Source organism: Gadus morhua, chromosome 6 (assembly GCF_902167405.1).
Source record: "Gadus morhua chromosome 6, gadMor3.0, whole genome shotgun sequence".
NCBI lineage: Eukaryota > Metazoa > Chordata > Actinopteri > Gadiformes > Gadidae > Gadus > Gadus morhua.
This window is the reverse complement of record NC_044053.1, coordinates 18,318,715-18,345,640: the sequence shown is the minus strand read 5'-3', so window position 1 is coordinate 18,345,640 and position 26,926 is coordinate 18,318,715. Positions and strand designations below refer to the sequence as shown.

The 26,926-nt window shown below is 44.3% G+C and overlaps 6 protein-coding genes across 11 annotated transcripts in view; 4 read left to right on the top strand and 2 right to left on the bottom strand.

Moving 5' to 3' along the window:
• Nucleotides 1-1,445, top strand: part of taok3a (TAO kinase 3a) — a 51,980-nt gene extending 50,535 nt beyond the window's left edge. For both annotated transcript variants that reach the window (XM_030359208.1, XM_030359210.1), the window contains one exon: nucleotides 61-1,445. In XM_030359208.1, the coding sequence (XP_030215068.1) occupies nucleotides 61-222 (162 nt within the window). In that variant the 3' untranslated portion in view covers nucleotides 223-1,445. The remainder of the gene's footprint in view (nucleotides 1-60) is intronic.
• Nucleotides 1,446-1,954: 509 nt separating this feature from the next.
• Nucleotides 1,955-3,758, bottom strand: pebp1 (phosphatidylethanolamine binding protein 1). The gene is made up of 4 exons (XM_030359214.1): nucleotides 3,451-3,758; nucleotides 3,103-3,212; nucleotides 2,713-2,813; nucleotides 1,955-2,365 (listed from the first exon to the last, which is right to left on the bottom strand). Exons 1-4 carry the CDS (start codon nucleotides 3,583-3,585, stop codon nucleotides 2,148-2,150), a joined length of 564 nt encoding a protein of 187 aa, XP_030215074.1. The 5' UTR covers nucleotides 3,586-3,758; the 3' UTR covers nucleotides 1,955-2,147.
• Nucleotides 3,759-3,889: 131 nt separating this feature from the next.
• Nucleotides 3,890-8,661, top strand: vsig10 (V-set and immunoglobulin domain containing 10). The gene is made up of 10 exons (XM_030359211.1): nucleotides 3,890-4,224; nucleotides 4,331-4,495; nucleotides 4,757-4,942; nucleotides 5,186-5,494; nucleotides 5,884-6,174; nucleotides 6,635-6,919; nucleotides 7,329-7,442; nucleotides 7,564-7,576; nucleotides 7,711-7,850; nucleotides 7,992-8,661. Exons 1-10 carry the CDS (start codon nucleotides 4,173-4,175, stop codon nucleotides 8,084-8,086), a joined length of 1,650 nt encoding a protein of 549 aa, XP_030215071.1. The 5' UTR covers nucleotides 3,890-4,172; the 3' UTR covers nucleotides 8,087-8,661.
• Nucleotides 8,662-9,201: 540 nt separating this feature from the next.
• Nucleotides 9,202-14,621, top strand: wsb2 (WD repeat and SOCS box containing 2). Its single transcript, XM_030359212.1, has 9 exons — nucleotides 9,202-9,464; nucleotides 9,686-9,854; nucleotides 9,974-10,170; nucleotides 10,274-10,405; nucleotides 10,603-10,703; nucleotides 10,955-11,151; nucleotides 12,084-12,173; nucleotides 12,260-12,376; nucleotides 12,724-14,621. Exons 1-9 carry the CDS (start codon nucleotides 9,425-9,427, stop codon nucleotides 12,932-12,934), a joined length of 1,254 nt encoding a protein of 417 aa, XP_030215072.1. The 5' UTR covers nucleotides 9,202-9,424; the 3' UTR covers nucleotides 12,935-14,621.
• On the bottom strand, nucleotides 13,585-20,379 carry rfc5 (replication factor C (activator 1) 5). Its single transcript, XM_030359213.1, has 11 exons — nucleotides 20,205-20,379; nucleotides 19,890-19,954; nucleotides 18,613-18,749; nucleotides 18,433-18,512; nucleotides 18,192-18,265; nucleotides 17,348-17,507; nucleotides 15,958-16,039; nucleotides 15,610-15,739; nucleotides 15,286-15,363; nucleotides 14,428-14,482; nucleotides 13,585-14,232 (listed from the first exon to the last, which is right to left on the bottom strand). The coding sequence occupies exons 1-11, from the start codon at nucleotides 20,249-20,251 to the stop codon at nucleotides 14,130-14,132; spliced, it is 1,011 nt and encodes a 336-aa protein (XP_030215073.1). The 5' UTR covers nucleotides 20,252-20,379; the 3' UTR covers nucleotides 13,585-14,129.
• A 1,053-nt stretch (nucleotides 20,380-21,432) lies between these two features.
• The window catches only part of ksr2 (kinase suppressor of ras 2), an 88,210-nt gene continuing 82,716 nt past the window's right edge, over nucleotides 21,433-26,926 (top strand). For all 5 annotated transcript variants that reach the window (XM_030359204.1, XM_030359207.1, XM_030359206.1 and 2 more), the window contains exons 1-2: nucleotides 21,433-22,121; nucleotides 26,506-26,646. In XM_030359204.1, the coding sequence (XP_030215064.1) occupies nucleotides 21,948-22,121; nucleotides 26,506-26,646 (315 nt within the window). In that variant the 5' untranslated portion in view covers nucleotides 21,433-21,947. The remainder of the gene's footprint in view (nucleotides 22,122-26,505; nucleotides 26,647-26,926) is intronic.

The following is a 26,926-nucleotide window of genomic DNA, read 5'->3' as shown; positions in this document are numbered from 1 at the left end:
GGGCGTAGATGACGTCATAACATGATGGTCCCCCCCCCCCCCCCCCCCCCCCCCCCCCAGATTGAAGAGGAGCTGGTTTCCCTTCAGAAGGAGCGGACCGACCGCATCAAGCACCTGCTGGAGCGCCAGGAGCGGGAGGGGGACAGCTTCGACATGGAGAGCCTGCGGCTGGGCTTCGGGAACCTGGGGGCCCTGGAGTACCCCAAAGACGACTACAGATGAGGCCGACGTCCGCCACACACCCGCCCCCCAACCCTCCTCCGACGCATCGTCCAGCCCGGCGGGACGCTTTGTCCTGAAGACGTCCACGCCACGCGCCTCTAGGACCAGCCGGGGGCTCGGCCCCGCCGGGTCTGCGAGAGGCGACCACAGATTCTAGAGCCCGAAAGCGCGCACACGCACACACACACACACACACACACACACACACACACACACACACACACACACACACACACACACACACACACACACACACCTGTATGCCCCCTTGCGGCGATACATGATGACAACCTAATGCTGGATGAAATATTGTAGTTGTCATGTCTTTTGTAAAATGGAGAATGATAACATTGTCAGTGTTCTTTGTTTCTTGTGCGATGAAAACACTTCCACAGCTGGAGGGAGGGCTGAAGGAGATGCTGGCTTGTTGAGCAGTGACTCTTGTAAGGGTAACATTATTTGGTTTGTCTCAATCAGTACAAAGAAAGAAGAGGCAAGAGCACACACATTAACACAACCCTGATCTCAAGCAATGACCAATCGTACTGCAAACAGTTTGGAGCTGCTTCAAATGCTTTTTTTTTGGTATTTAGTCGTCACAATTTTTTTATATAACGTTTGAATAATTTGATACAAGTAAAATTGTCTGTGAGTCGGTAGATTTTTACTAAATATGATTTTCTTTTGAGTGGATTACTGATTACTGGCTGCGGCACTGAGGGGTTGGGTCTATGCTACTTCTCCGTGTTTCTTTGTAGTTTCACTGAACTGGCCGCCAATGTGAGTCATATTACACGTGAACTCCAACTCCCAGCAGGCACAAGGGCTTCAGGGGGGGTTGGGGGGGGGGGGGGGGGGGGGGGGCGAGGGGACATGTATTTTGTGTATAGAAGGATTTATCGAGAGCTTTTACTTATTTTCGTAATGTATTTTAAATGTTACGCAAATCCGATTTTTAAAGATTTCTTTTTCTCCTCTCACATTCCTGTATATTAATTGATGTCAAGTAATCTGTTGATGGGATTTTAATTTGAAAATTCAGTGAAATCTTTTTATTTCATTCTTGCTTTAACCCCAATTCAAGCGGTGTATTTTCTTATACGCCCAACCAGTATGATGCTTTATTAATGCATGCACTTTAATTTCATTTCCAGGTTAAAGGAAAGCATGACTGTCAGGAGATTTTAATTATATTTGTAAATAAAGTGCTCATCTCACCGATAGTTGGGTTTTCTTTGTGGATTATGATTTAAATCCAGAGAACTGGAAGAAAACGGGACCCTTATCCCATCCCAATACACGGACAACCAGTCCAACACCACTTGTAGGTTGGTTTGCTTTGGATGTCTCCCTCTAGCGGTTAAACACGTGCTACTGCATGTATAAACCGTCTTCCTCCGGTACCTGCTGATTAAGCGTTGATGCAACACACCTGTCCTTTACTTATTGAAAGTGAGTTAAAGGGGCGTTCACTGATGCAGCCCTGCACACAACCTGAAAGCGTTATTTTAAGAACAGGAAAAACTAGCCATTGGTTAGAGAATTTCCTGTTAGTCAAGAGTCTTCGGGCTTCCTCTACAAAATCAGTAGTGCATATGGTATGCACTATTATTAAATAATTTGTTATATTGACTATAACCCTGGGTTTCCATTAAAATACAAACGGTACTATTACTTAATTCACATCTAGTCTATGATAATTAACAACTGCCCAAAAAGGAGCTCACCATGGTAGTGCTGAAACAAAATTTATTGCGAACCGCGTGATTAACAGTGGAAATTAGTAAACAAGAAACAAGGCATTCGACTAGGGCGTTGTCCTCGGGAGGGGACATTGTTGTTCCACTGCTTGATGGGATGGGGGTTCTCCTAGTGAACCCCTAGTGCTGGATGTTGCATATTCGTGTCGCTGGCCAGGCTCCAGGCTACTTCCCTGCAAGCTGTTCATAGAGCTTGGGCACGTAGTCGTCCCAGGCAGCCTGGTAGCAACTGCCCGCCACGGGGGCTGCGAGACCGTACTTCTGCCTGAAGCTCTGCAGCCGGAACTTTCCACGGTTGTCTCCGCATCGGTTGGTCAGCGCTGGCTCCGTGCAGGAGAGAGGGCCGGACTGCTCGTAGACCAGCCAGAGGTACCTGTGGAGGCCTGGTGGTGGTGGGTGGATGGGTGGCAGGGGAGAAATACCGGGGTAATGTGAGTGGACGGCTGCCGTGTCATTGGTGTAAAATGACCGAACATGTGGCCGTGCTAACGTGTCTGCTGTCAATAGACCAGCGCTCGCTGAGATTCTTGCCTCATGGTAAACACTTTACTTTTGAAATAGACTTTCTATTTAGGAGTATATAAGCAGTATTGAATTTAAATTGCTGCTTATAAGCAAGCAAGATCATCTAAATTCAACAGATGGACATTGGAAACATGTGTGTTGAATGGGTTGACAAAAGGCCTAAATATTCAATGGGCTGTGAACATACAGCTCCGTGTGTTCCTACCTGTGCCTTTGGGCGGGCCAGAGCCCACGTAGTCAGACATGACGCAGCCGCTGGACACGTCGTTCCCCTTCATGTTAACCACCAGGAAGTGGTGCCACTCCCTGTGGGGAAGATGGAGACAGTATCGATTAGAAGCAGTGGCATGTCCAAATTCTCAGGCTGGCCTAGGAGTCCAGGCCACCAGACCACATACACTTTTCTTCTTTATTTTGCAGATTTATTATGGGTGGCAGTGCCAGTCACATTTTTGTAGCTAGTGTCCAGGGTGTTTTATGTCAGAGAGCTTATGTCAATTATGCTTACATTGTGTTTCACGTTGGCTATTTATTCTACTCCAATCCACAACGTCCCCACGAATGCAGTTGTTTTTTTATTGTCCTAATAGGTCACCTGAACTTCGGATCACTTCTGCTAGGAGCGTCTGGGTCGGTCAGGGCCAGAGTGTATAGCTTGCTGGCATCACATCCTTCCCATGCAATTGAAGTCGGTCGGTTCTGCACCTTTACGTCAACCAGGAGCCAAACAAAACAACGATATTGATGCGTTATGATGTGGGAAAATCGAGGAAGCTTCTGCAGCTTCTCTAATCACTAATGGCATGGGCCACTGACAGCATAGCATACCCCAGCTTCTCATTCTGACTTAATGCACGTTGTTTACACAGAAGCATAGGTTCAATTCCACATGGATTTTTGAGCCCAGGCAGCATGCTAGCTTCGCAAGCTAATGACAACAAACCTGGGTTGGCGTAAGCACTTTTCCCAACTCATCTATTTCAATCGAGCCGTATTTAACCACCAGGATCTGTCCAGGCGTGTCCTCCACTTCGGTCAATGCCAGGGGCCCGGTCCACTCACTTAGATCGACAGGCATTTTTAACCAAGTTCAGTTCCTAAATTGAGCACACTTCTGTTCTGTCAGTCAGAACCAGTAGTGCCTATGTCATCCACAAGAGGGCGCCGTGCAGGCGTGCAGTCAGCAAAGTGCATATAAATCAATCATCGTCACGTTGATTTATATGTGCGGTTTGTTTTTACAACCTTGAGGCGATATATTCTACCTTCGCAAAATGAGAAAAGTAATGAATCTAGTAAATTACATGAATGATTGCAGTTCACTCTGGCCAACTTGACAATTGACAGCAAAGAGAAAAGTAGGCAGGGCAGAGAGGGAGCCCTACTGTACCTTTAAACAGGTGAAACCAGGGTGTGGTTTGGTATCGCAAAGTTTCCGGAATAACGTGCTTCGGTAAATAACTAATGGAGAACTGTAGACAGCACCACCGACATGTAAAATGTGCGAATGTGTGTATGTAGTATAGCCTGGTGTGGCGGTTTTATTTGATAATGGGCATACGACGAATGCAACTTGTGTATTGAGTATAGAGCGCTAGTAGACCTGTCCGACAGGCTGGAAGAGCGACTCTTTGTTTAATACTCTCGATATGTAGGGAAGCGATCATGAGGGTTGTTATCGCTGCGGTTTTCCTTCAACTTATTTTGTATGTTTCGGGTGAGTGTCAAACTCTGATTTGAGACAATTGGCCTGTATATTATATGCTCAACTCGTATATAATAACACGCATCCTAACTGCATTTCTCCATCTCTCCGATTTCAGGTGAACACACCAACGGTGAGTCTCTTGCAATTGTTGGACGGTGCCTTATCCTGCACAATGGAAGTATCGCTGTCAACGGACTTATTCCGGTTAATGGTAGCTACCTGTGCAAGGCCACGTCTCAAGACAACCCAACTCAGGCAAGTGTTGAACTGCATGTTATTGGTAAGTACCCCCCCCCCCCCCATCTCATACACACACACACACACACACACACACACACACACACACACACACACACACACACACACACACACACACACACACACACACACACACACACACACACACACACACACACACACACTTCCTGTCCCAGTCTCAACCGTGAAGCAACCGTGGACACAGGCCAGCCAGCCCCATGCAATGTGCACACACACGCTTTGTTTGCATTGAACATGAGTCAATCTTAATACATTCTAACAGTGCTGAGAAGACAGCCCCTCCGTCCAACGCCCTTCAGTGAGGAGGGCTCCCTGGCTGGGGTGTGTGTCATCTTGGAGAACGGAAGTATTTCTCTGCATGGGGTTTTCCTGGATGGTGTGGGGAGCTACAGCTGCCTCACCACCTCCCCAAACAACATGATCCAAACTGTTTCTTTACAGGTTCTTGGTAAGTCTGTGTGTTTTTGTCTGATATTATTCATGGCATTTCCTTCCTTGTGCTGTGACTTTGTCTATAGTTAATTGGTTGTCATATATTGCCATGATTATCTCAAAATGATTCAAGGGTTAGGGCTAGGTAACATTTATGACCTAACATATTTCTTGAGTCTTGGATCATAAATGGTGTTAGATTCTACCTAAAGCAATAGAAAGGTGCAGTAAACATCTGAAACTCTCCTCTGGTTTCAAGGTGCCGAGGAAAGGTTGTCTGTGTCCATTGTTCCCACGTTCCCTCTCCCCAACGGCACGCTGGTGGCGTACCGCGGCCTCAACGTGTCCTTCAACTGCTCCAGCTCATCCGCCCCGCCCTCTCGGACTCTGTCCTGGGGCCACTGGGGGGCCGGCCCCAGCAATGCAACGCTGGCGTCAGGCCGTGGGGCTTGGCTGGGCCTCCGCATCCCGGACATCCAGCCAGGTGACCAGGGGGAGTACTGGTGTGAATCCCGGAGCAACCTGACCTCCCGCAGAACCAACTGCAGCACCAAGCTCCTCGTCTACTGTGAGTGGGTTAGACGTTCACAAAGTCACAGAGGTTCTAAAACAGCGCTCCTTAATGTACCTAAACAAAGAGCTTGGACACCCACTATTTCGTATAGAAGTTGACCTTAGTAGCAACAATGGGCAAAATCACAGAAAATGACGTGAAAATCTATTTAGAGATTTATATCCTATTCGTTGAATTTCTCTTAATTCTCTTGTGCTGCACATTGTTAGACATCTGCACAGTGTTGGACCTCATGATGACCTTCCTCTGTGCAACAGATGGATGTTCTAGCGGTTTGCTTAGGTACATGAGGCTTTGTTAAGCAATTAGTTTGTTAGGCGTTTATAACCTCCCCAATGTGGGCTCCCTAATGGGACTTGTGTTGTTGTTTTGGTGCTGACTAGACGCCCCGGCGCAGCACCCTGACTGTATGTGGGAGCTGGGCCCGGACCCCTCTGAGGTCCAGTTCAACTGCACCTGGCCCGGGGCGTACCCCACGCCCATGCTACGCTGGGTGGAGATCCACGACGGGCCGGACACCCAGGCCAAAGACCACCTCTACGTCTCCGACCAGGCCGACAGCCTGGTGGTCAGCCTGAACAGGACCGGGCTGTTCAACGGCCAGACACTAAAGTGCATCGCAGAGCACCCCGCACTACAGCAGGAAGAACACAAGTCCTGTCTCCTGAATCTCAGTGAGTTGGCGGGCTTGAGTTGTTTTGGTTTTGTTATTGCAGTACGGTTTGATTTCACACAACAAGGTGGTCTTGCAGGCAAATGTTCCACTAAAATACTACGAGGATTTCTCAAGGCAAGAAAATGCAAAAGATGTGATCGTGAGATGAACGTAATGGATCCTGTTGGTTATGTTGTGTACAACTAGATCAAATTACCTCAAACCTCCTCTTTGGGTTTATATCCTATCCTAAATCGGCCCTGTTATCTTAGCGAAGACCTCTTTATTGGGACTTTTTTAAATATTTGGTAGCAACGCTGACAAAACCTGCACATGTTTTCCTGGCTGACTTGGAACAAAGGTTAAGATCAGCATGTATCCTTTTCATTAGAAAAGGATATGTTTTCTTCTTTTGCAACCGTGTGCAACTCTCCTGACCTCCCACGGGTTCTAGTCCTGCCTTCCTTCCTCATTTTCAGAGCTTCCGTACCCTGAGGGGAACCCACTGGTCACGGCCCTGGAGAAGACTAACGTGACTCTGATCTGCACGGAGGACAGCTCCGTCCCACCCGCCGACACCACCTGGAGGAGGGGGTTGCAGCAGGTGGAGATCAAGCCCGGCTCCAAGTACTCGGTGGTCGGGTCAGGCCCAGAACTCCGCCTGACCATCTACAACTTGAGCAAGGAGGATGAGGGCATCTACTTCTGCCGAAGCGAGAACCCCCTGGCCGTCCGCGAGCTGGAGGTCTACCTGACCGTGAAGGGTGTGTGTCTGTGTGTTCTTCAAATCTATTGTATTGTCATGCGTTTTACACTAACTCTTGAAATTAAACATGTTTTAATAGGATATAGTTCCTTTCATCACTGGTTTGAAATTCCAAATTCCCTCTTTTTTGATGCTTCTATAAATACTTGTTCTCCTATGTTTTTTGATTATTAAATGTTTGGGGGAGTCCTATGGAAATAAACCTTTTGCCTTTTGAATGGGACTAGAGCAGAGATGAAGCGGAAGCGGTTGTGCTTGTATCCAGCGGGATCGCATTCTGGAACGGAGCGCGGGCATGCAGGAGTCAGGGGGCGGGGCCTCCTCTGGAATGCGGATCAACCTGCCGCCTCGCCAAGGTCCAACTTCACACCGTCTCATGTGATCTCTGCGTTCAATTGTCTCCGCAGCCTCATCCACCTACACCGGGGCCATTATCGGCCTCTTCATCGCACTGCTCGTCGTCGGCACCGGTGTCATCACGGCTAAACTGGTGTACTGCAGTTCCGACCGGATCTGTCTTGGTATGTGACACACACACACACACACGCACTGACTGACTGACTGACTGACTCCCTGTACATTGTATAACATGTTCACTATTGAAACCCCCCACCCTGATCTCAATGTCCTTTTTTTTTCCAGGAAATGGCTTTGGGTCAGTTTGCCACTATTCGACTTGCGGCGCCACACCTCACAATAAATCAGAGTTCATCATTATAATTTTAAAGCTTCAATTTGTAGTCCACTTAGGGGCTGCACCTTCATACATGTCTGTTGGTTTTTCCCCAGGAGGATGGAGGAAGACAGGGGAGACGTCATAAGTCTGGTGGACTCTGAGGAAGAGGTCTTCGAGCAGACAGTACCTCGACTCCCCCCTGTGACAAACGGGCATCACACCACCCACGCTGAGATACACCCCGTTCCTGTTGGTGCGTACCCATAGCTCTCCTCCATACATCTCTGTCCTAGAGGTGGTATTCATGGCATGAAATCAATTAAAATGTTAAAGGAAAATAATTGCTGAAAGAAATACATTGCGTAATGGAAAATGAACTTTTACATTGTCAAAGGTGACGGCGAGGATATAGACTCCACTGAGACGAGTGCCCAGCAGAGAGAAAACATTGTAGAAATTGAAGATCCGCTACAGTTAATAAAGTTCTAAGACTGGCCGTTTTTTTATATCGCATTTTTTTTTGGATACATTAACTCTTTATGTGACTGTGAACAGAGAAACTGTACAAAAAGTATTTTTATTTTTTTTTACCTTTTCTTGTGATTTGTGTGAGTGTATTAATTATTGGTACGGTGGGTTGGTTAATGTCTTCAAATTGTATTATTATTTTTTCAGGTTAAAATTTGATCTTTTTTATTTTTCTGACATCACTCTGACTCTCTAGTAAATAATACTATCAAGTGATATAATATGAATGGTGGGTACTTCCCACTAGGTTAGCTACATTGTACTGTTGCGCCGTCTTTGTGTCTCTGACTGTCCGTCAAGTTGTATCATATTCTAGACTACCAATGTTCTTTTAATTCAATAGTTCTTCTGCTGGAGTCCTGTTTATTCACATTATATGTCCTACTGTCAGAACCTAGACACTTGCGGAGCTCTGTGCTCTACAGCGCACCTTTCCTAGAGCTATGTGTAGGCTAATTATGTCAGACGTCAAAATCGATCATTAATTTAGCCATTCAAATACATCAAACAATAAAATACATCCTGATCGTTTCCGACTTGGTCTAATTATATTTTGAGAAACGTTCACAACCTAGTGAGGTGAAAAAAAAATATGATAAATATATTTTTCTTTGTCAAGTTAAATTATTTATAAATTATTTCCATCGTTACGTTAGGATCGGACAGAGCTATTTCAAGAGATATATCTGCCTGTTAAGTGTTCCGAGATAGGGGATTTTCATAGTTCATAGTAGCGGGACTTTCATAGTTACATGGGTTTCGCGGAGTCAGAGAGGGAGGGACTTTCGAAAGAGGCTCGGGGCTATCCGTTTCCGTTAGACGTTTTGTGTATATATTACTTTGGCATATTTTCCGTAAAAAACGCCATAATTAGTCTCATTGTCGTTATTATTGTCATGTTTTTTGCGTTCTCGGTAGCTCAGGAAGTAGAAGACCGGAAACTGCGGTACGGTATACCGGGAAAACGCTACATTTCAGGATCCTCTCAGTCTAGATAGGCACGCACTATTCACTTGCGGAACTGGACGAAGAAAATGTTGCGTAATAGACGCGTAAGAACCAGATCATATAAACAAGGTTCGAACAGGAAGTCGAGTCAGAGTGATGTCTAAGAAGGTGTTAAGGTTTCGGATTATTGACTTGTATGGCATTTGTTATTGTTGAAATGCGACGAACAGAACTACCGATCGGATGTTGACAACCCAACTATTTTAACGACATAGGCTCGACTGAATAATTCAGGAAGTCAGCTATAAAACTGGCAGGAATGTGATATTTCTGGCTGTCAAGGAGAAAACAATGTGTTCCGCAGAGAGAAATATAGACCTTCAACCCATATGTAAGTAGAATTACATTAGTCAGGTCATTACATTACCATCACAAGTAGCCTACGTATATGTTGACACTTCTACGTCAACAACATTTAATCTCATGCTCATATCTTCCAATAACTAACTATTGATGATACAAGTACTGCTTGATGATTGGAATAAATCCCATTAGTCCATAAATAATATCAATGTTTTCGCTTTGGTTCCACCGTATGCTTTATCCACGTAGTGTCCGACCCGAGTCTCATCCTGGAGCTGAAGACAAGGCGCCCTCCGTCGCTGGAGGGACGGGCGGGCTGTGAGACGTGGAGTGTGGACTTTTCTCCGGACGGAGCGTGGTTCGCCTGGTCCATGGGTCACGGGATCGTATGGGTCGTCGCTTGGCCCCTTGACTCCGAGTACTGTACTCTCATAAGCCATAACAAATGTTTAAATGAAAAAAATGCCCCAAATCCCCCTCCGTTTCGTGTCTCATGAATATTATAATGCGTCTTGTGGTCGGTGTCCTCCCACCCAGAGAGAGCCAGGCAGGTGAACTGGACAGAGGCGACAAGAGTTTCAGCTGCGGGGAGCCAGTGTGGGGACTTGCCTTTGGACCCAGACCACCCAAGTCCCCCGCGTTGTCCCATAAAAACACACAGAGTAAAGGGGATCGGTTACTCCTAGCCACGGGCCTTGAAAATGGAGCGATTAAAATCTGGAATGTTCTTACGGGTGAGATCCTATTTATTTTTAATTAATGGTTGAATAGATCTCTGACCTATATGCACTACTGGCTACTTATTACTCGTCGTTTTTTGTTCTTATTTACATTTAGGTGGTCTTCTGTTTGATCTCCGTGGCCACGAGGGAGTCGTACGGAATCTGGTATTTCCTCAGAACGGAAAACTAACCCTTGTTTCTACTTCTCGCGACAGGACGTTGAGAATATGGGACTTGAAACATAAAGGTTAGTCATTCAGTAATTCAACCAGGGCTGTACTTTTTTGGTATTCATTAACTTCCTGTTCAAATGTCATGCAGTCAAAGCCCAGATCGTTTTTGTTGATTTGCATCACATTGCATTTTAAAAAGGGTTTGTCCCCTCCTATGTCACACCATTATATTATTTCAGTGCATGAATGTGTTATGTACTCATGGGTTCAGTTCCAAAGGTGCAGGTTCTGACGGGCCACAAGGACTGGATCAGCTGCTGCTGTGTCTCCCCTGACTGCAGCATGGTGGCTTCAGTGGGCCGCTTCGACAGAGTGAGTGGCTTGCGTTTCAGTGCTAGGTTGAATACGTGCTCATACAATAACACTCCTGGCTGGGCGAGCATGACATATCAACAAACCTGTGTGAGTTAATCAGTGAGATAAGCATCTGTCTTCATGATCTCAGTCCTTCCCTCAGTGGCTAGATATTTATAGAATATTGAAACAAACAAATGGATCTTTCTCCATTGTTTGTAACACACACAAATTGAGTTTTACCCTCTTAAGCCTCTTTTGTTTCTCAGATGGTGTGTCTGTGGAGCCTTCGGTCGTACACGTTCATCAGGAACCTGACGGGGGCGCCACACAAGACCTTCTACCTGCTAGCATCATGCCACTTCTCCCCCGACGGCGCGCTGCTGGCCACTGCCGCCTTCAGCGGCTCCAGCTGGTGGATCGACCTGTGGGACCCTTACACTGCAGATAAGCTGGCCACACTGGTGTACGTTCTGCATGCTCACACGTAGAGGAGCTGGTGTACGTTCTGCATGCTCACACCGTATAGGAGCTGGTGTACGTTCTGCATGCTCACACCGTATAGGAGCTGGTGTACGTTCTGCATGCTCACACCGTATAGGAGCTGGTGTACGTTCTGCATGCTCACACCGTAGAGGAGCTGGTGTTCATATTACATGCCCCCCCCCCGCAGCCCCCAACCAAAAATATAATTGGTGCTACCCTGACAGCCTTCCCTACTAAATCGGACATAAATTGAATAAGTAGTGAAGTATACATTCCCCGCAGCGCTCGCTAAAGGTACAGTTACTGCGATTGAGCAGCCCCGCCCATTCTGCCGGCGATTTGAGTTCACCCTGCAGAAGGGTCTGGAGAAGAGCAACACATTTCTTTCTGCTTCCGATACGGTTTTGCGGGAGCCAATCACCAAGCTGGCTTCTCCCCCCTGGTGCGCAATTGGCTGGTTTAACACACTGATGACAGGGAAGCGGCGGCAAGCATCCAATTGCGTACACAGTCAGTTGAACTAGGCCCGATGATCACGCATCTTCAGCTGAAGAAAATGACAGCAGCTTCCCCAGACCAACATTCGATCTACGATTGAGCTTGGTCTGGCAATAGCCAGGCTAACAGTTACTCATCACAACACTGGTTGGTTTGTTAGGAGGAAGTTACAGGTCAGTACATTAGACATAATCAAGGAAAGGTCACACCTTATGTTGGATGTTATGATGATGAACAACAGATAGGTATGTGTCTGGCTTCTCTCTACGGACATCTGTACTATAAGCAGTCATGATGTATCACAAGATCACTTGAGCATTTCAGAACACACCTGGTGCATTGAATATGAGCCATGCGGTCCCCGCTCAAGTAATTTGCAAAAGGCAATTGAATTTGTTTTTTTTCTATCCACAGCAACTACTGTGAAATTTACGGGCAGAACCAGATCTCTGCGATCCAATTCTCACATGACGGTCTACACCTAGCAATAGTCACAGAGGACAGGTAATGGATATAGACATCTTTTGACATCAGTTTGTTCCAACACATGGAATGAAGCCCTCAGTAGAGTTGTGTGTGTGTGGCTGCAGGGCGCTTCGTATCTGGGAGCTGGGTCAGAAGGGGATGGTGATGCAGACCAAAGAGGACCGGGCCTCCAACGGACTCTGCTGCAACTTCCACCCGCTGGGCGGAGTGGTGGCCACCGGGTAATGGCCGTCCTTGTTCATAGACAACAAGAAACGCATCCTATACTAGACAACCAGTACCAGCAACACTTGCCTATTTATTGCAAACAGTATAAAAAAAAACCTTATGAGAACCATTACCAAAAACACATCCTTATTCAAAGAAAAGTGCGAAAAAAAACATTTTCCATAAGAATGACCATTATTCTATTATATTTCATGTATATACAATTTTCGCCCTGATCATTCACTTTAAGAACAAGTTGTTCTCACAAAAGCCAACGCAAAATGCAGGTCTTCCTCATTGTGTTCTCGACAGGAAGCAGCAAGCCTTCTGGCCTCTTCATGTTGTTGTCTGATCTCCCCAGGACCAGAGACGGCCACGTCCGGTTCTGGAAGGTGCCCGCCGTGGTGCCCACTCTCTGCCACCTCTGTCGCTCCACCCTGCGTCTCTCGGTCTCCACCCACCAGATGGAGGCGATGCCCATTCCCCGGCGAATCCTAGAGTACCTCACTTACCGCAACATTCCCGCCCTCCTGCAGACCCCATGCTCCCCGGAAGACGACTGGGGCAGCTAAAGGACTGAAGGTCTAGCCTGAGGGATGAAGGTCAGGGCTCAGAGCACGTCCATGAGGTGGGGTTGGCACGGTCTTGGTGTCGGGTGTGTATGCGGGTTACTCTTGTGTATGCGTGTTACTCTTCTAGCCACTATGACGACTTGGTAATTATTAGCACACGAGTAATGACACATCAGTTGTTATTAGCACATGAGCAAGGACGCATCATTGCAGCTTTTGGCGTATCTTTAACTTACAGTAAATGGCGAGGTTGTAGTTAGCTGGGACTTAAGAACCACTCATGCTCTCTGAGAACACCGACATCATACTAAGCTCCTGGGGTCCTTATGCAGAGGCTGTTCATGGATGCAATGACAGCTAGGGGTGGTCAGGAAAAAACTATGGTTCACTCATCTTTGGACTGATGCAAAGTCAGCGCTTTACAATTTAGTGTGTTTACATACTTTTAGAGTGGGAGTGTTTCAGTTAAATGACAAGATTTTATTGCTTTTCTGCTAATGCACACATTGCAATTTATCGAGATGTACTCCATAATTGCACTAAACAAATTCTTGATATTCACACACACTTAATATTTCTATGATTATTTATTGTGTAAATAAGATTTTACCTCATAATCTACTTGTAAATAAATAAAAGAACATAGGAAGGACAAAGTAGGAAAAGTTTATTTTAGATATTCAACGTTTAAAAAACTGTAACAAAGTGTAATTGTATTAAAGACGAGGAAGAAATTTTGTAAGCTTCCTGGTCTTAAAGTTCACCATCTTGCAGATAAATGAGTGACTCTGCAACTCGGTACATTCCAGTCCATTTGTTTGTTTAAACACATTCAGTCACCTCCATGTCTACCTGGCAAATCACTGGAACCTTGTTGGAAGGTTTCCCTTTCATCCCAGTCATTCCATACCATGCCAAGGTTCCTGGAATGGGCCGACGTTATTCTCAAAGTCTTCCTTAGGGGGGAACCGTCACACGTATTGTGCAAAAACAAAACAAAGAACCTGCAACATCAACTCCGTCTGGGCGCATTTGATACTTGTCAGCAATAGACAAAAAAATAAGTCTTCTTACTGAAACGCAGTGGCTGTTGAATAACGCAATGACTTCGAAACATGCTATGAAGCAGAACTTTTATACGAAAAAGCCAAGAGTGATGGTTCCCCGGTCTGTCAACATCAGTAGACAGAGTAGACTACTTGAGAGCCTCAGAGACCACTAGGTCTCGCACGGCCTGGAAGGCTGCCACCATGGAGCTCAGCTGGATCTTCTCATTGGTTCCTGAGGCCAGCCTGTGTCTAAATAGAGTGTGTGTGTGTGTGTGTGTGTGAGGGAAAAATACATTGTTAATTCATGTACCCTTGTTATTCTGCTATTTGTTTTGATTTTCCTCAAGTTGTTGTCTGGCATTAGTCTGTATGTAAAACAATGTGTCTCGTTTTTATTGTGTTATGTTTGACGAATTTAACTTGTGTCTGAGTGATGCAACTTACTCCACATCAGCGAGTTTGATGAGAAGACCCATCCGTATGGCTGGGGGGAAATCAACTGCAAGGGTAAAAGGGAAACAAAACGTTTTTTTCAGAGTGGTTGACCTCACAAAACCACTCTGAAAACATCATGCTATAGAGTGTGTATTTATAAAGATCATATATAACGTATGAGGAAATAAAAAAAATTGACCACTGGTGCTTTCTTCAATTTTCCCCAAGATGAAAAAATCTATACGAATCCCACCGCTTCATTTACATCTTAAAACTTCTCTGAAGCAAAAACACACACAACTCCCCCTGCAACAAGAGGGCCAGTAGTCATGGCAACAGCAGGGGGTCTCCCAGGAAACCGCAGCAAGGAAACAACAAGAGCTAGAATGCAGACGTAACAAACAAAGCCTGGTCTGCTCTGTACAGTACCCTCTAGCTTATGTTACGGCTCACATCCAAACAGCCTGGTCTGCTCTGTACAATACACTCTAGCTGATGCTACAAACCAGCTCACACCCATATGGAGCTAGGTCTGCTGTTGTCTGGACGTGTCCGACTGAGTAGACTCTGGGGCTGGGTGAAGCTGCACACCACATTCGGTGATCATGGCACCCAGGATAAATCAGCCATCAGCACGGACACACACACACTCAGGAGAGCTTTGACCTCACCCCACCTTAGCTGCATGCAACAAACCTTCAAACTCTGCCTTCAAATAAACTGGTCTCTCAACGTCATCTCCCTGTGTTCTGGGGTTGCAGGAACCCAGTAAAGCCACCTAGGTGACGTGTAACTACCTGATGTTCAATAAATGTCCTTTCTACCGTCCAACCCGACTTGTCCCTGATCAGTCCCACCGGGCCTTACCTCGGTGTACCAGCAGGTGGACTTCTGTAAGGATGTCATGGAGGGCCAAGCCTTTCAAGGTCTTCAGCTCGAGGATCTCTGTCAGGACAGTGCTAAGGCCCATTATGCAGCAGCGCTTCGAGATTTGTCATGCTTTAACCCTCCAAATATTAGACTCCAACTCCCATGCAATAACCTCTTTGACGGTTAATCAATTTACCTTCAGGCCGTTTCAGGCTTTTTATTTGGTGTACTGTTACTCTGGTTTACTTGAACAATAATGTACGTCTGTACATTATGTACAGACGTACACCCCGTGTCTTCTCACAACAGGCTGAAGGATACGTTGGTAGGCGGCGGTGAAGTCTTTGTTGAGCGACCAGTCGAGGATGTTGGCGATGTCGGAGCGGAGGGGGTGACCCGTGCAGGTGTACACAGTCTCCTCGGTGACCTTTCCATACGCCATACTGGTGCTCTGGGAGGTCAACACACAAACGTTTCTGTTGAGATGTACTAAATACAAAAAGGCACGGTCAACACACAAATTATAAACCCCAATGTACAGGTACAGTCTTGAGCAGGACGCCGTAAATATTTCTAAAATGACACTTCCAAGTCAGTTTGGATAAGAGTGTCCGCTATATGACTTAACAATGGGTGAACTAAACTGTGGTAGAAAGCCTTTCATAGTACCTGCAGTATGTTGAGCGATCTTCTCATGTCACCGGACGACAAAGTCACGATGCCCCTCATGCCGTCGGGAGTTATGTCGATGCTGCCAGAACAACAAGGTTGTCAGCGCTTTGTAGAAATACCTCTCCGAAAGTTCCATCAAGCTCCATGAGATTATCCTCGACCCCTTGCACATTCTGGTTTCTCGCCTAGACTGTGCCGTCTACCCCTGATACATCATAGTAGGACTGTTGGATCCCAGGTTAGATCATTATTAAGCAATTCCCTGCTTCCTGGATCAACCCATTTATTTGATTCATATGATCAAACTCACAGGTTATAAAATAACACAACAGTCTCTCCCGCCACACTTAAACCCTCATTCTACTTAAATTAGTCGCCGTGGATCGCTGCGCGGGTTTCTAGGTTAGGGCGGAACGAGGTTAAGGGTAAATAAACTAATAAGGTCAGGGTGACTAGACAGTGAATATACTGGGGGAGGTTAGGGAGAATAAACTAGCGGAGGTAAGGGTGAGTAGACGAGGAAGGTTACAGTTAGGTTAGGGTGAATGAACTGGGGGAGGTTAGGGTGACTAAACTAGTTGAGGGGGGGGTGCAAAGACTAGTAGAGGTTAGGTTAGTGTGAATAGACTAGTGGGGGTTAGTTTAGGTCGAATAGACTAGAGGAGGTTAGGCTGACTAGGCTAGTGGAGGTTAGGCTGACTAGGCTGGTGGATGTTAGGCTGACTAGGCTAGTGGAGGTTAGGCTGACTAGGCTAGTGGAGGTTAAGGTGACTAGGCTAATGGAGGTTAAGGTGACTAGGCTAGTGGAGGTTAGGCTGACTAGGCTAGTGGAGGTTAAGGTGACTCGGCTAGTGGAGGTTAAGGTGACTCGGCTAGTGGAGGTTAGGCTGACTAGGCTAGTGGAGGTTAAGGTGACTAGGCTAGTGGAGGTTAAGGTGACTAGGCTAGTGGATGTTAGGCTGACTAGGCTAGTGGAGGTTAGGCTGACTAGGCTAGTGGAGGTTAGGCTGACTAGGCTAGTGGAGGTTAGGCTGACTAGGCTAGTGGAGGTTAGGCTGACTAGGCTAGTGGAGGTTAGGCTGACTAGGCTAGTGGAGGTTAAGGTGACTCGGCTAGTGGAGGTTAGGCTGACTAGGCTAGTGGAGGTTAAGGTGACTAGGCTAGTGGAGGTTAGGCTGACTAGGCTAGTGGAGGTTAGGCTGACTAGGCTAGTGGAGGTTAAGGTGACTCGGCTAGTGGAGGTTAGGCTGACTAGGCTAGTGGAGGTTAAGGTGACTAGGCTAGTGGAGGTTAGGCTGACTAGGCTAGTGGAGGTTAGGCTGACTAGGCTAGTGGAGGTTAAGGTTACTAGGCTAGTGGAGGCCAGTATCATGGTGAGACCACCCACCTCTCCTGCTGGATGACGTACTCCAGACGGGGGATCATCTGGTCTTGGGACAACGGGGCGAAGCGGAAGCGCGTGCAGCGGGACTGCAGGGCGGGGATGATCTTGGACAGGTAGTTGCCGATGAGGCAGAACCGCGTATTCTCCGTGTATTTCTCAATTACTGAAGCACCGGAGAACCACATCAGAATTGTCAACAGAATATTACAAAATAACTAAAGCTTAAGAAATCAAGGGAATATCAGCTCCAGCAGAGACCTGAAAATGTATCCCATCTGCAATGTGCACAAACTCGCATTCCTAGCGGGCCTAACACAAATAAACAAGGTAGGTTACGTTTTTATGTTCCAAGGCCTACCTGGTGGTACCCTTGAGCAAGATGCTCCCCCCTAACTATTCTATTTATGATTAATGATGCGATCCAAGGGGAAATCCTCTGTAATTAGCAGATTGTTTGCTATATGACCAAGCAAAAACGAAAGTGACTTCCACAGGAGGGAATGTCGTCTCAAATTCATTTTCATGTTTATAAATAAAAATATCAATGATATGTTTTATCTGTGGATTTTCCTATGTCCCCAAATGTTAATGGTTGTTGGGTTTTTCAGCTCAGAGGGGCAATACAACAGCACATGCATATGATCCCCCTTTAACCCTATGGAAGTGTCAACTCGCTTTACTCCGCAATAATAAAAACTTGCAATCGTACTGTAAAATAACAGCAATGCAATAGTAAAGCGACAAGGTCTTTTCATTGCACCAGAGCCTCAGCCACAGCCTGCAGAGTGGCTACTCAGCAGGCAGGGTAGGGCACAGCAGGAGCTGCTCGGCCAAGCAGATGGCTTACCTCGCCGCAATGCATTCTGGGCATCCTGGGTCATGGCATCCGCTTCGTCCAGTATCACCAATTTGAAGCCTTTTCTGGTTTGATGGGGAAACAAAAAAAGACACACAAAACAAAAACAAGCAATTCATTTTATATTTAAAAAAAAAATTCAGTTTGACCCCTATTTGGAGTTTAAGAATAGCCTCATTCTAAAAGTAAGAGGGATGATTACTCAAAGCAGTTACGTTAATATGATGCTTACTTAAATATGGTCCTGGTGCTGGCAAAACTCAGGATGGGACCTCGCACCACGTCAATACCTCTGTCGTCTGAGGCGTTCAGCTACAAAGTACAACCATTCAAATGTAAATGTCAAATTAAACGTCAAATCAATAACCCACCCGAATATGTCCTAGAGGTTAAAACGTAGAGCAGGGTTCACCTCCAGCACCATGGAGTTAAACTCCTTCTCCTTGTACAGCTGTCTGGCACACGCCAGGATGGTGGAGGTCTTCCCCGTGCCGGGGGGGCCATAGAACAGGAGGTGGGGGAGCTTGTCCTGGCTGATAAACCGCTGGACTGGAGCACAGACCCAGAGGAAACACGTACTCAAACTATCACATATAGCCATCATATATCTCTATGTTGTACAAACACACGCGTTTCTTCCTTAGAGAAGAGTGGATATGGAGGGAGAGGGGTGGACAGATCAACAGAGAGAGATGGAGAGGGACTTCAGTGTCTTACTAGTGTCACGTACTGTTCTCTATACTCCCATCGGGGAGGCGTAACAGGAGCCTCAGGAGTCGAACCAATAGGCTCAAAAATAGCATCTTTCATAGCACCGTAACACTACTCAACTCAAAGGCCCCGCCACTGCCCCTGCCACTTCCTCTGCCCTGCCCCCCTCTCCTTTTGAACATGGAATATGGACTATCAGACTACCTCTCTGACCACTATGCACTTAATAATGCACTTCAACAATGAACTTTACTTTATATGATCATACTGCTTATACTTATGATATGGACTGTCTGATTACTCATATCTCTATGCACTTTAATAATGGACTTGCGTTTAGTGTCTTATGTATTTTTCTTTTTATTTAAGCACTGCCATAAGGAAAGGCACATGTTGATGATGCACTACTGGTTAGATGTAAGCTGCATTTCATTCGTACTGCTTCTACTGGTTCTCCTTACTTGTGCAATAACAACAAAGTTGAATCTAATCTACTTCCTAGTGTAATATAAGATATAACATGTACTTTCTAGTTTAATATAAGATCAAACATGTACTTTCTAGGTTAAAATAAGATAACATGTGCTTTCAAGGGTATTATAAGCTATACCTTGTACTTTCTAGTGTAATATAAGGTATAACATGTACTTTCAAGATAATATATAATATAAAACATGTACTTTCAAGGGTAATACAATTTATAACATGTACTTTCTAGTCTAATATAAGATATAACATGTACTTTCTAACGTAATGTAAAATATAACATGTAATTTCTAGTGTAGTATAATATATAGCATGTACTTTCTCGTGTAATATAAGATATAACATGTACTTTCTAGTTTAATACAAGATATAACATGTACTTTCCAGTGTAATGCAAGACTTTCTAGGGTATTCTAAAACATCATGAACTTATTAGTGCAGTATACAAGATAATATGTCCTTCCTGTTGTAATAAGGATAACAAGTACTTACTGGTGGTTAAAATATCCTGGTGAGAAATCAGATCATCCAGAGTCTGGGGTCTGTATTTTTCCACCCTTCAAAAGCAGTGAAACAAACATTATATAATGAATCAAATAGAGGATTAACATCACACAACCAGTGCCGTGTATCGCAGGTCGTAATGATAAACCTCGATATGGTATCTTTAGACACATGTCTGAAGTTTAAAAAAAGTAAAGCAGAGCAAAGGAAGCTAAGAGGCTAACTTGAACCTGTCAGCCTCCTGCAGCCGACGGCTAACTAGTTAGCTCCTTCACTAACACATCTAGATCTCGTCATCCTCACCATGGTAGATTCCTGGCCTTCAGAGTATCTTTGCTAGTATTGGCCATCGCCGTAATAATCACGGAATTTGATGAATTCTTTATTAATTATGAAGTTATGAACACACAGAAAGCATTGGAACTGCTCTGTTTCCACACACGTTTGGCGCGCTGTGCGTAGGACGTCACTGCGCTAAGCCAATCAGATATACTCTGTTGATGTCGTGGGCGGGGCTATAATGATAAATACGTTCAGAAAGCAGCTGTATAAAGACTACACCAGGAAATCAATTAAATAGTGTGGATCAGTCTTGTTCTTGTTTTATTAGAATATGACGGATTTTATGTAAATCGACAGATCTTACATAAAGGCGACTTGTTGAATTCAAAAGGGTGCAACAGTTTTTGCAAACCAATATTGCCCTCTCATCCCAAATGGGATTATAATTTTAAACGTAGTCTGAACTGTTTGGGCCTAATAACCTAGGCCTAAATAACCTAACACATGACTATATATATATATATATATATATATATATATATATATATATATATATATATATATATATATATATATATATATAGGGTTTTCACCCTTTAATAACCAGGCAGAGAGAGAGAGAGAGAGAGAGAGAGAGAGAGAGAGAGAGAGAGAGAGAGAGAGAGAGAGAGAGAGAGAGAGAGAGAGAGAGAGAGAGAGAGAGAGAGAATTCTCTTGTAACGGGTAGGAGGTATAAATCGTAGTTACATTAGTATTCTAATGTAACTACGAATAATATAGTTACATGAACATGCTCAGGTAACACACAGACACTGCAATGTGTTGAGACACAATGCAGATGACAGGTAGGAAACGTCGTACAAATGTCTCAAGGTAACAACCGGCCTATAGGAGGTGAAAATGTGATGACACGCCAGCATAACATCATTCAGATCCCGTCTGCTTACCTCCCACTCACACATTAAACAGAGAAACGTTTATAATTGTCTGACACAATGTATGCTATAATTGCTATAAAAGTTTTAGATAGATCTACGTCACCACTAATATAGGCCTTCATGTACACCTACCTGTTTCACTATGTGTATTTGTTTAAATGTGTGATGTAGTATGTATCAAACAATAAGTATGTTAAATGTATGTTGGCCCTATTCTAAGTTGCCACCATTATTATTTAATACAAAAGGTAGTTCGGTCGTCTCGCGAGATCAGCGCGTCGCGGTGGTGCTTCTCCCATCCAGCTTCCCTGGGTGATGCGATGCTGTTGCCGTGGATTTGATTGACAGAAATCATGTCGGTGTGGTGGGATGCTGCTCTGCCACGGGGAACGGGGAGTCCTTGCATGCAATTCACACAGAACCTTTAAAATGAAAAGGCCTCCACAGCGCGAGCTTCTAGCGATACACTGAACTGTTTATTTTTTTATCTTTAGGCTATTTATATATTTTTCTTTCCCATATCCACTTACAACGGAGCGACGCTCAATGGATGCTGAGACAAACCGTGTTCAGTTTGTATTTGTGCTCAATCTCTTCATATTGCGGTTGATATAGCATACAATCAAAGACATCTTTATGAAACCGCAGGAACTACAAGGACTGTTGCAATGGAGTCGCCTCGCTCTCGGCTTAAATCCGCTTTAGAGAGATAAAACACCGCTGGTCGTTTCATGGCGTTTGGCAGGCTGATTTATTTTGTGGGTCTTTCCACATTTGTTTTATAAACAGATTTCAACTGCAGAAACCGCACCGCTGCTCGCAAACTATGGACGAAGAGATGACAAAAAGCGAAGAGCAGCATCTTACTTTGCAAAAAGCCTTGCAGCAGTGCGAGTTGGTGCAGAATATGATCGACATCAGCATTTCCAGTTTGGAAGGTTTACGAACCAAATGTGCCACATCCAACGACTTGACACAACAGGAGATCCGGACGCTAGAGGTAAGCAGCAATCGCGTTGAAAACGACAACATTTTGTAATGCATCCTCACTATGAAAATCAATATGGGTTTGTCACGTCTGCCCGTCTCTGCGAGGCCACGGTGTGCATATTGTGCTGGGCATCTTTTCTTTAATAACATGTGTTAACCCGTGGTCAACTGGGGGGGGCAATGCGTGTGTTACGGTGCATTTCCACGTACAAGCCGTGTACCGTGGTGCGAGGCAGTGTTTTGTGCAGTGTAATAAATCAAGACGCGGGTCTGCAGTGGGCCGTCATCCTGCAGGTGGCGGGAGAAGGTGTTCGCTCCACTCGTCTCTATCACAATGTTCTATCTGCGAGCCTGGCCAAGGCCTAGCAAGCCGTGTTTACAATGAACAGCACCCTCAGGATCCATCTTCCTGTGCCTTTCTTCACACGGCAACCGCAGAACGGGCCGTATTAGTCTAAGAATGCAAAGAGGGGCATAGATTAGGCTACCCTAATCGCTGTCCATTATTTTTTATTGCTGTGCGTTTAATTGGCCGACAGGGTATTCGGCGAAGGTCCTTACCCACGGATATCTGTCGTAGTTGGGATGTGAAACACATACAATCTGAAACCACTAGTAGGATGTTTAGGTAGGCCATAGCCTATAGGCGTGCTTTTCAAACAACACACTTGGCAAGCCAAAGTGTTTTGTACTTAAGGCCGCCTAGGTGTCCTGTCTTATTGGGGTAACCCTCTCCCTCCCTCTCTCTCTCTCTCTCTCTCTCTCTCTCTCTCTCTCTCTCTCTCTCTCTCTCTCTCTCTCCTTCACACATTATTTGTGTCCAGGGTAATTCAAAGGTAGGCAAGCCAAAAGTAGCTTGATTATAAAGTATAATAAAGTTTGTTTATTCATTTTATCTGGATGATGCATGGAAATCTGTAATAGTTGTAGTATAGGAGATTACTATATTGTAGTTATATTGTAGTTATGAGGAGATTGTAATATTTCAAAAACAAAAATAAACATGCAAGCACCATAGTTTTATAGTATTTAAAATGTGTGTATCGTAAATTATACTATATAGTGTAGCAGGCCAACATGTTTACTATAGTAGACCTTCATGTATAATATAGTAATGTAGTCCAAATGTATACTGTAGTATAGTAGGCCCTGATATATGATATAGTATTGGAGGCCAAATGTATACTATAGCATAGTAGGCCTAAGAGTATACTATAGATTAATAGTATGAGCATGTAATGATCTCCCACTTCAATTTAATTAGAAACATATTCAGGGGTTGATTTGTAAACCTGTTCACATTAGTTTCATGAACTTGGCTTTCGCTGCAATAGTGATTGCCCCATATAAGTTCCTGGATTCAAGACCAGATTATAATTTTCCCCAACGGAAATGTGAATGCTTAACTTTCTTTCTACATTCTTGCAATGTGCACATTGTGATACTGGAATGTAAGTTCTCAGACATCTTTTTGAGATACAGTATGTGCGTTGACAAATTTGTAAGAACTGTGTAAGGACCAGGCCTCTAGTCCAGTGGTTCCCAATTTTCAGTTTTCCTTGAAGTGTCACTGTTGACCACTTCTGGATTGGGATCATTGTGTGCCTTCGCCCTAACTACTGTCTACCCTTCACTATTGTGAAGGGATGTGTTTCAACAGTTGAGTTATATGAGACTCAATGTATGTGCTTCTCTCCTCCGTTGGCTTAAGACATTAGCTAACTTCATTAGTGTGTGTCATATTCTAAACATTTGCTGTTATTCAAATTAAACCACAAATCATTCGGTCGTAGTAAATCTGAAACCACACAGCTATTATTATCGCTATAACTATTATCATAAGTAGTAGTGGAATTAGTTGTGGTGAGTGGTTGTCTCTTCTAAGCAAGTTTTCAAGTACCTTCTATGTAAGCAAATCCTAGTTGTACCATGAAACATCTACTTCAGAACCTTGGACAGCAACTGACAGCAACTAGCTTCCCTCTCTCTTTAGGTTACTCTTTGTCAACCTGAAGTTTGCTACATAGCAAAAGGTCTGATCTTTGAATAGTTTTACATTGACAATGAAAGGGACTCGTCCTCAGTGGGAGGGGAAAGGAGAGGAATAGGGTCATAGTATTGAGAGTGCTGAAGAAATAGCATCTTGATAAAAACACAAACTCTGCTTATCATGCACGCACGCAAGCACACACGCACGCACACACACACACACACACACACACACACACACACACACACACACACACACACACACACACACACACACACACACACACACACACACACACACACAAACATACACACAAACACACACACACACACACACACACACACACACACACACACACACACACACACACACACACACACACACACACACACACACACTAGAGCTGGCCACAGCTATATCAACAGTCTGCATGACACTCTAAAAATAATCATGACAGACAACATGCATTCAGATTCCATCTATCCTACATTTAAAAAATATCCATGTGCAATTTTTGTAATTTAATGATCTTTGAGAGAGCTATGAAAATACTAGAAATAAATAGACTGCAAACCAAATACAAGGTATGTTATACTTTCAATCTATATCAAATGTTTGTAGTTGTAAAAATGTGCCCTGGCCCGATCTAAATAGAAACAGAGAAGACACAAATTTAGGGGTAATAATATTGAAAGGTTATTAATGTTCAAGAACTGTCAAATTATTCCTCTGATGCTTCGTTGATGGAATAATCTGAGGGACATGCAATGGAGGACCATATTCTCAGGATGGTTGTACTTTGTGCTGTAAGGCGAAGCAGTTCACATTATACCAATATGACTAAGAGAGCTGCTGGTGGATGACACACTAAAAATGATTCAGCAGAAACGAAACACTGAATTAAACGGTCTCAAAACACTTGAAATCAAATCTGTAATTTCAAACAGTTGTAGTGTGTATATGTGTAAAATGATTAGACGTAGTAATAGCTAATTGCATATTATTGTATTTAACGTCATATTAACAATGTTATTAGACCTTTTCAGAGAAGTTTTCAGTTTTTTAATGAAATTAAGTGTTCGAAGATACACAGTGATATTCCCTGTCGGGAGGACACAGTCATGCTAAATCATGCAAAATCGATGCACATTTTTTTACACAAACAGGCCCAGCTTCACATTGCATTACATCTACATGAGCTCAAGCATGTTAGTGAGTATGTGTGTATTGCTCTGTCATACACACATAAGTAAAGTTAGACTTTTGTGGGAATGGATGGTGGTTGGAGTATAAGCTGAAAATAAAACCCAACTTGTGTCAGGGAGCAATGAAAACCCACTTTTATCGATTTAATTTGATGTTGTACCTTATATTCTAATATCTTTTAATTGCATTTAATTGTGAAAGATTTTAGAATATTCTATCTTTTAAATCTGTGATATCTCATATTTAAGTTATTTTTTATTTGATCTCACATTTCTTTTCAGTGTGTAATTATTGTTTTCTGCCCTCACTCCACCTCTTACATTCTCTTGTTAATGTTTCCCTGCATTGTGATTTCATTGTTTTAAATATGCTGGTTGAAGCAATCTGTAAACTGCCTTTTTAAAGCTCCTATACAAACAAAGTGTACTTTGATGATTTTCCTCAGGAGAAAGGCATGCAAGGAATATGAAAAGGGCATTAACAATGTAGTATGAGCAGACATGACGATGGCATCATCAAGACATCATTGTATTGCCCAGATTTGAACTGTAGTCTTGAGTCTCAGGAACAGCACTGAGGGGTTTGTGTGGTTCTTCAGAACTTCTGAAACCGTTGTGGTTTGTCCATGTTCCCCGCAAAACAGATACATGTATGAACTGGCTCCTTTTTTCATTACTCAGATAATCATTAACTTTCCGATTTCGTCCCTCCTCTGCATTTCCTGATTCAGATTTCTATAATGAATTTGTATATAAACTGCATTTGATGAAATAATGCGTGCATCGATGTACAGGTTGCCTGTTAGTATCCTGTGTTGTTTTTAGTGCAATAGGATCGTTGAATGGAGAGCTTTCTTGTGGGTCAGTGACTGTCAAAAATCACAGCCAAACAATTGTTTGTTGTCTCAACAATCATGAGCGTTACAGCCCTGTGCATTGCCAAATCCTTTTCACTAGTCAGTACTAGTGAACGCTTTACAAACTTAGTAAAACGCCTGACGTTTCAGAAGGTTTCCCTTCCGCTGAGCTGTGGTTGAATAGCCCTCGTGTTCACCCAGTAGAGTCAGGATCCTCTGGGCGACCACCGACTTATGTTGTGACGACCCTAGCCTACGTTGCAGTCATACAGAGCTGTAGCAAGCCGTGACCCCCCTGCGTTGCTGGCTAACCTTGCTGCTACGTTGTGTCCCGGTCCCCAGGGGAAGCTGGTGAAGTACTTCAGCCGCCAGCTGTCCTGTAAGAGTAAAGTGGCCTTAGAGGAGCGCAGTGAGGAGCTGGACTGCTTCCCGCGCCTCGGACACTGGTTCCGGATCGTCAACATCAGGAAGGAGATCACACAGGTGGGCCACTACTCCCTCTGCTACACTCCTATATTAATCGATAGTTGCCTTACCTATACTACACTTTATATATGATAACGCTTATTATAACAGGTGGGCCATTCCTCGCTCTGCTACACTCCTATATTATTCTACAGTTATCCTACCTCTACTACACTTTATATATGATCACACTTATTATAACCTTTATATACTACAGTTCTGTTTCTTCTACTACATTGTATATTATAGCACTTATTACACCCTTTATATGCTACTGTTCTCCTTTTTCTAATACAAT

What these genes read in the sequence shown, in the direction of transcription:
- vsig10 (XM_030359211.1), top strand. Translation starts at nt 4,173, where the DNA reads ATGAGGGTTGTTATCGCTGCGGTTTTCCTTCAACTTATTTTGTATGTT. An exon ending in CACCAAGCTCCTCGTCTACT is followed by an intron (nt 5,495 to 5,883) that starts GTGAGTGGGTTA and finishes GGTGCTGACTAG; the next exon opens with ACGCCCCGGCGCAGCACCCT. An exon ending in GATACACCCCGTTCCTGTTG is followed by an intron (nt 7,851 to 7,991) that starts GTGCGTACCCAT and finishes ACATTGTCAAAG; the next exon opens with GTGACGGCGAGGATATAGAC.
- rfc5 (XM_030359213.1), bottom strand. Translation starts at nt 20,251, where the DNA reads ATGGCCAATACTAGCAAAGATACTCTGAAGGCCAGGAATCTACCATG. An exon ending in TTAACTCCATGGTGCTGGAG is followed by an intron (nt 18,513 to 18,612) that starts GTGAACCCTGCT and finishes TGTACTTTGTAG; the next exon opens with CTGAACGCCTCAGACGACAG. An exon ending in AGCACCAGGACCATATTTAA is followed by an intron (nt 18,266 to 18,432) that starts GTAAGCATCATA and finishes CCATCAAACCAG; the next exon opens with AAAAGGCTTCAAATTGGTGA.
- wsb2 (XM_030359212.1), top strand. Translation starts at nt 9,425, where the DNA reads ATGTGTTCCGCAGAGAGAAATATAGACCTTCAACCCATAT. An exon ending in AATCTGGAATGTTCTTACGG is followed by an intron (nt 10,171 to 10,273) that starts GTGAGATCCTAT and finishes ATTTACATTTAG; the next exon opens with GTGGTCTTCTGTTTGATCTC. An exon ending in GCAATAGTCACAGAGGACAG is followed by an intron (nt 12,174 to 12,259) that starts GTAATGGATATA and finishes GTGTGGCTGCAG; the next exon opens with GGCGCTTCGTATCTGGGAGC.
- pebp1 (XM_030359214.1), bottom strand. Translation starts at nt 3,585, where the DNA reads ATGCCTGTCGATCTAAGTGAGTGGACCGGGCCCCTGGCATTGACCGAA. An exon ending in AAGTGCTTACGCCAACCCAG is followed by an intron (nt 3,213 to 3,450) that starts GTTTGTTGTCAT and finishes GTTGACGTAAAG; the next exon opens with GTGCAGAACCGACCGACTTC. An exon ending in TGGCCCGCCCAAAGGCACAG is followed by an intron (nt 2,366 to 2,712) that starts GTAGGAACACAC and finishes CACCACCACCAG; the next exon opens with GCCTCCACAGGTACCTCTGG.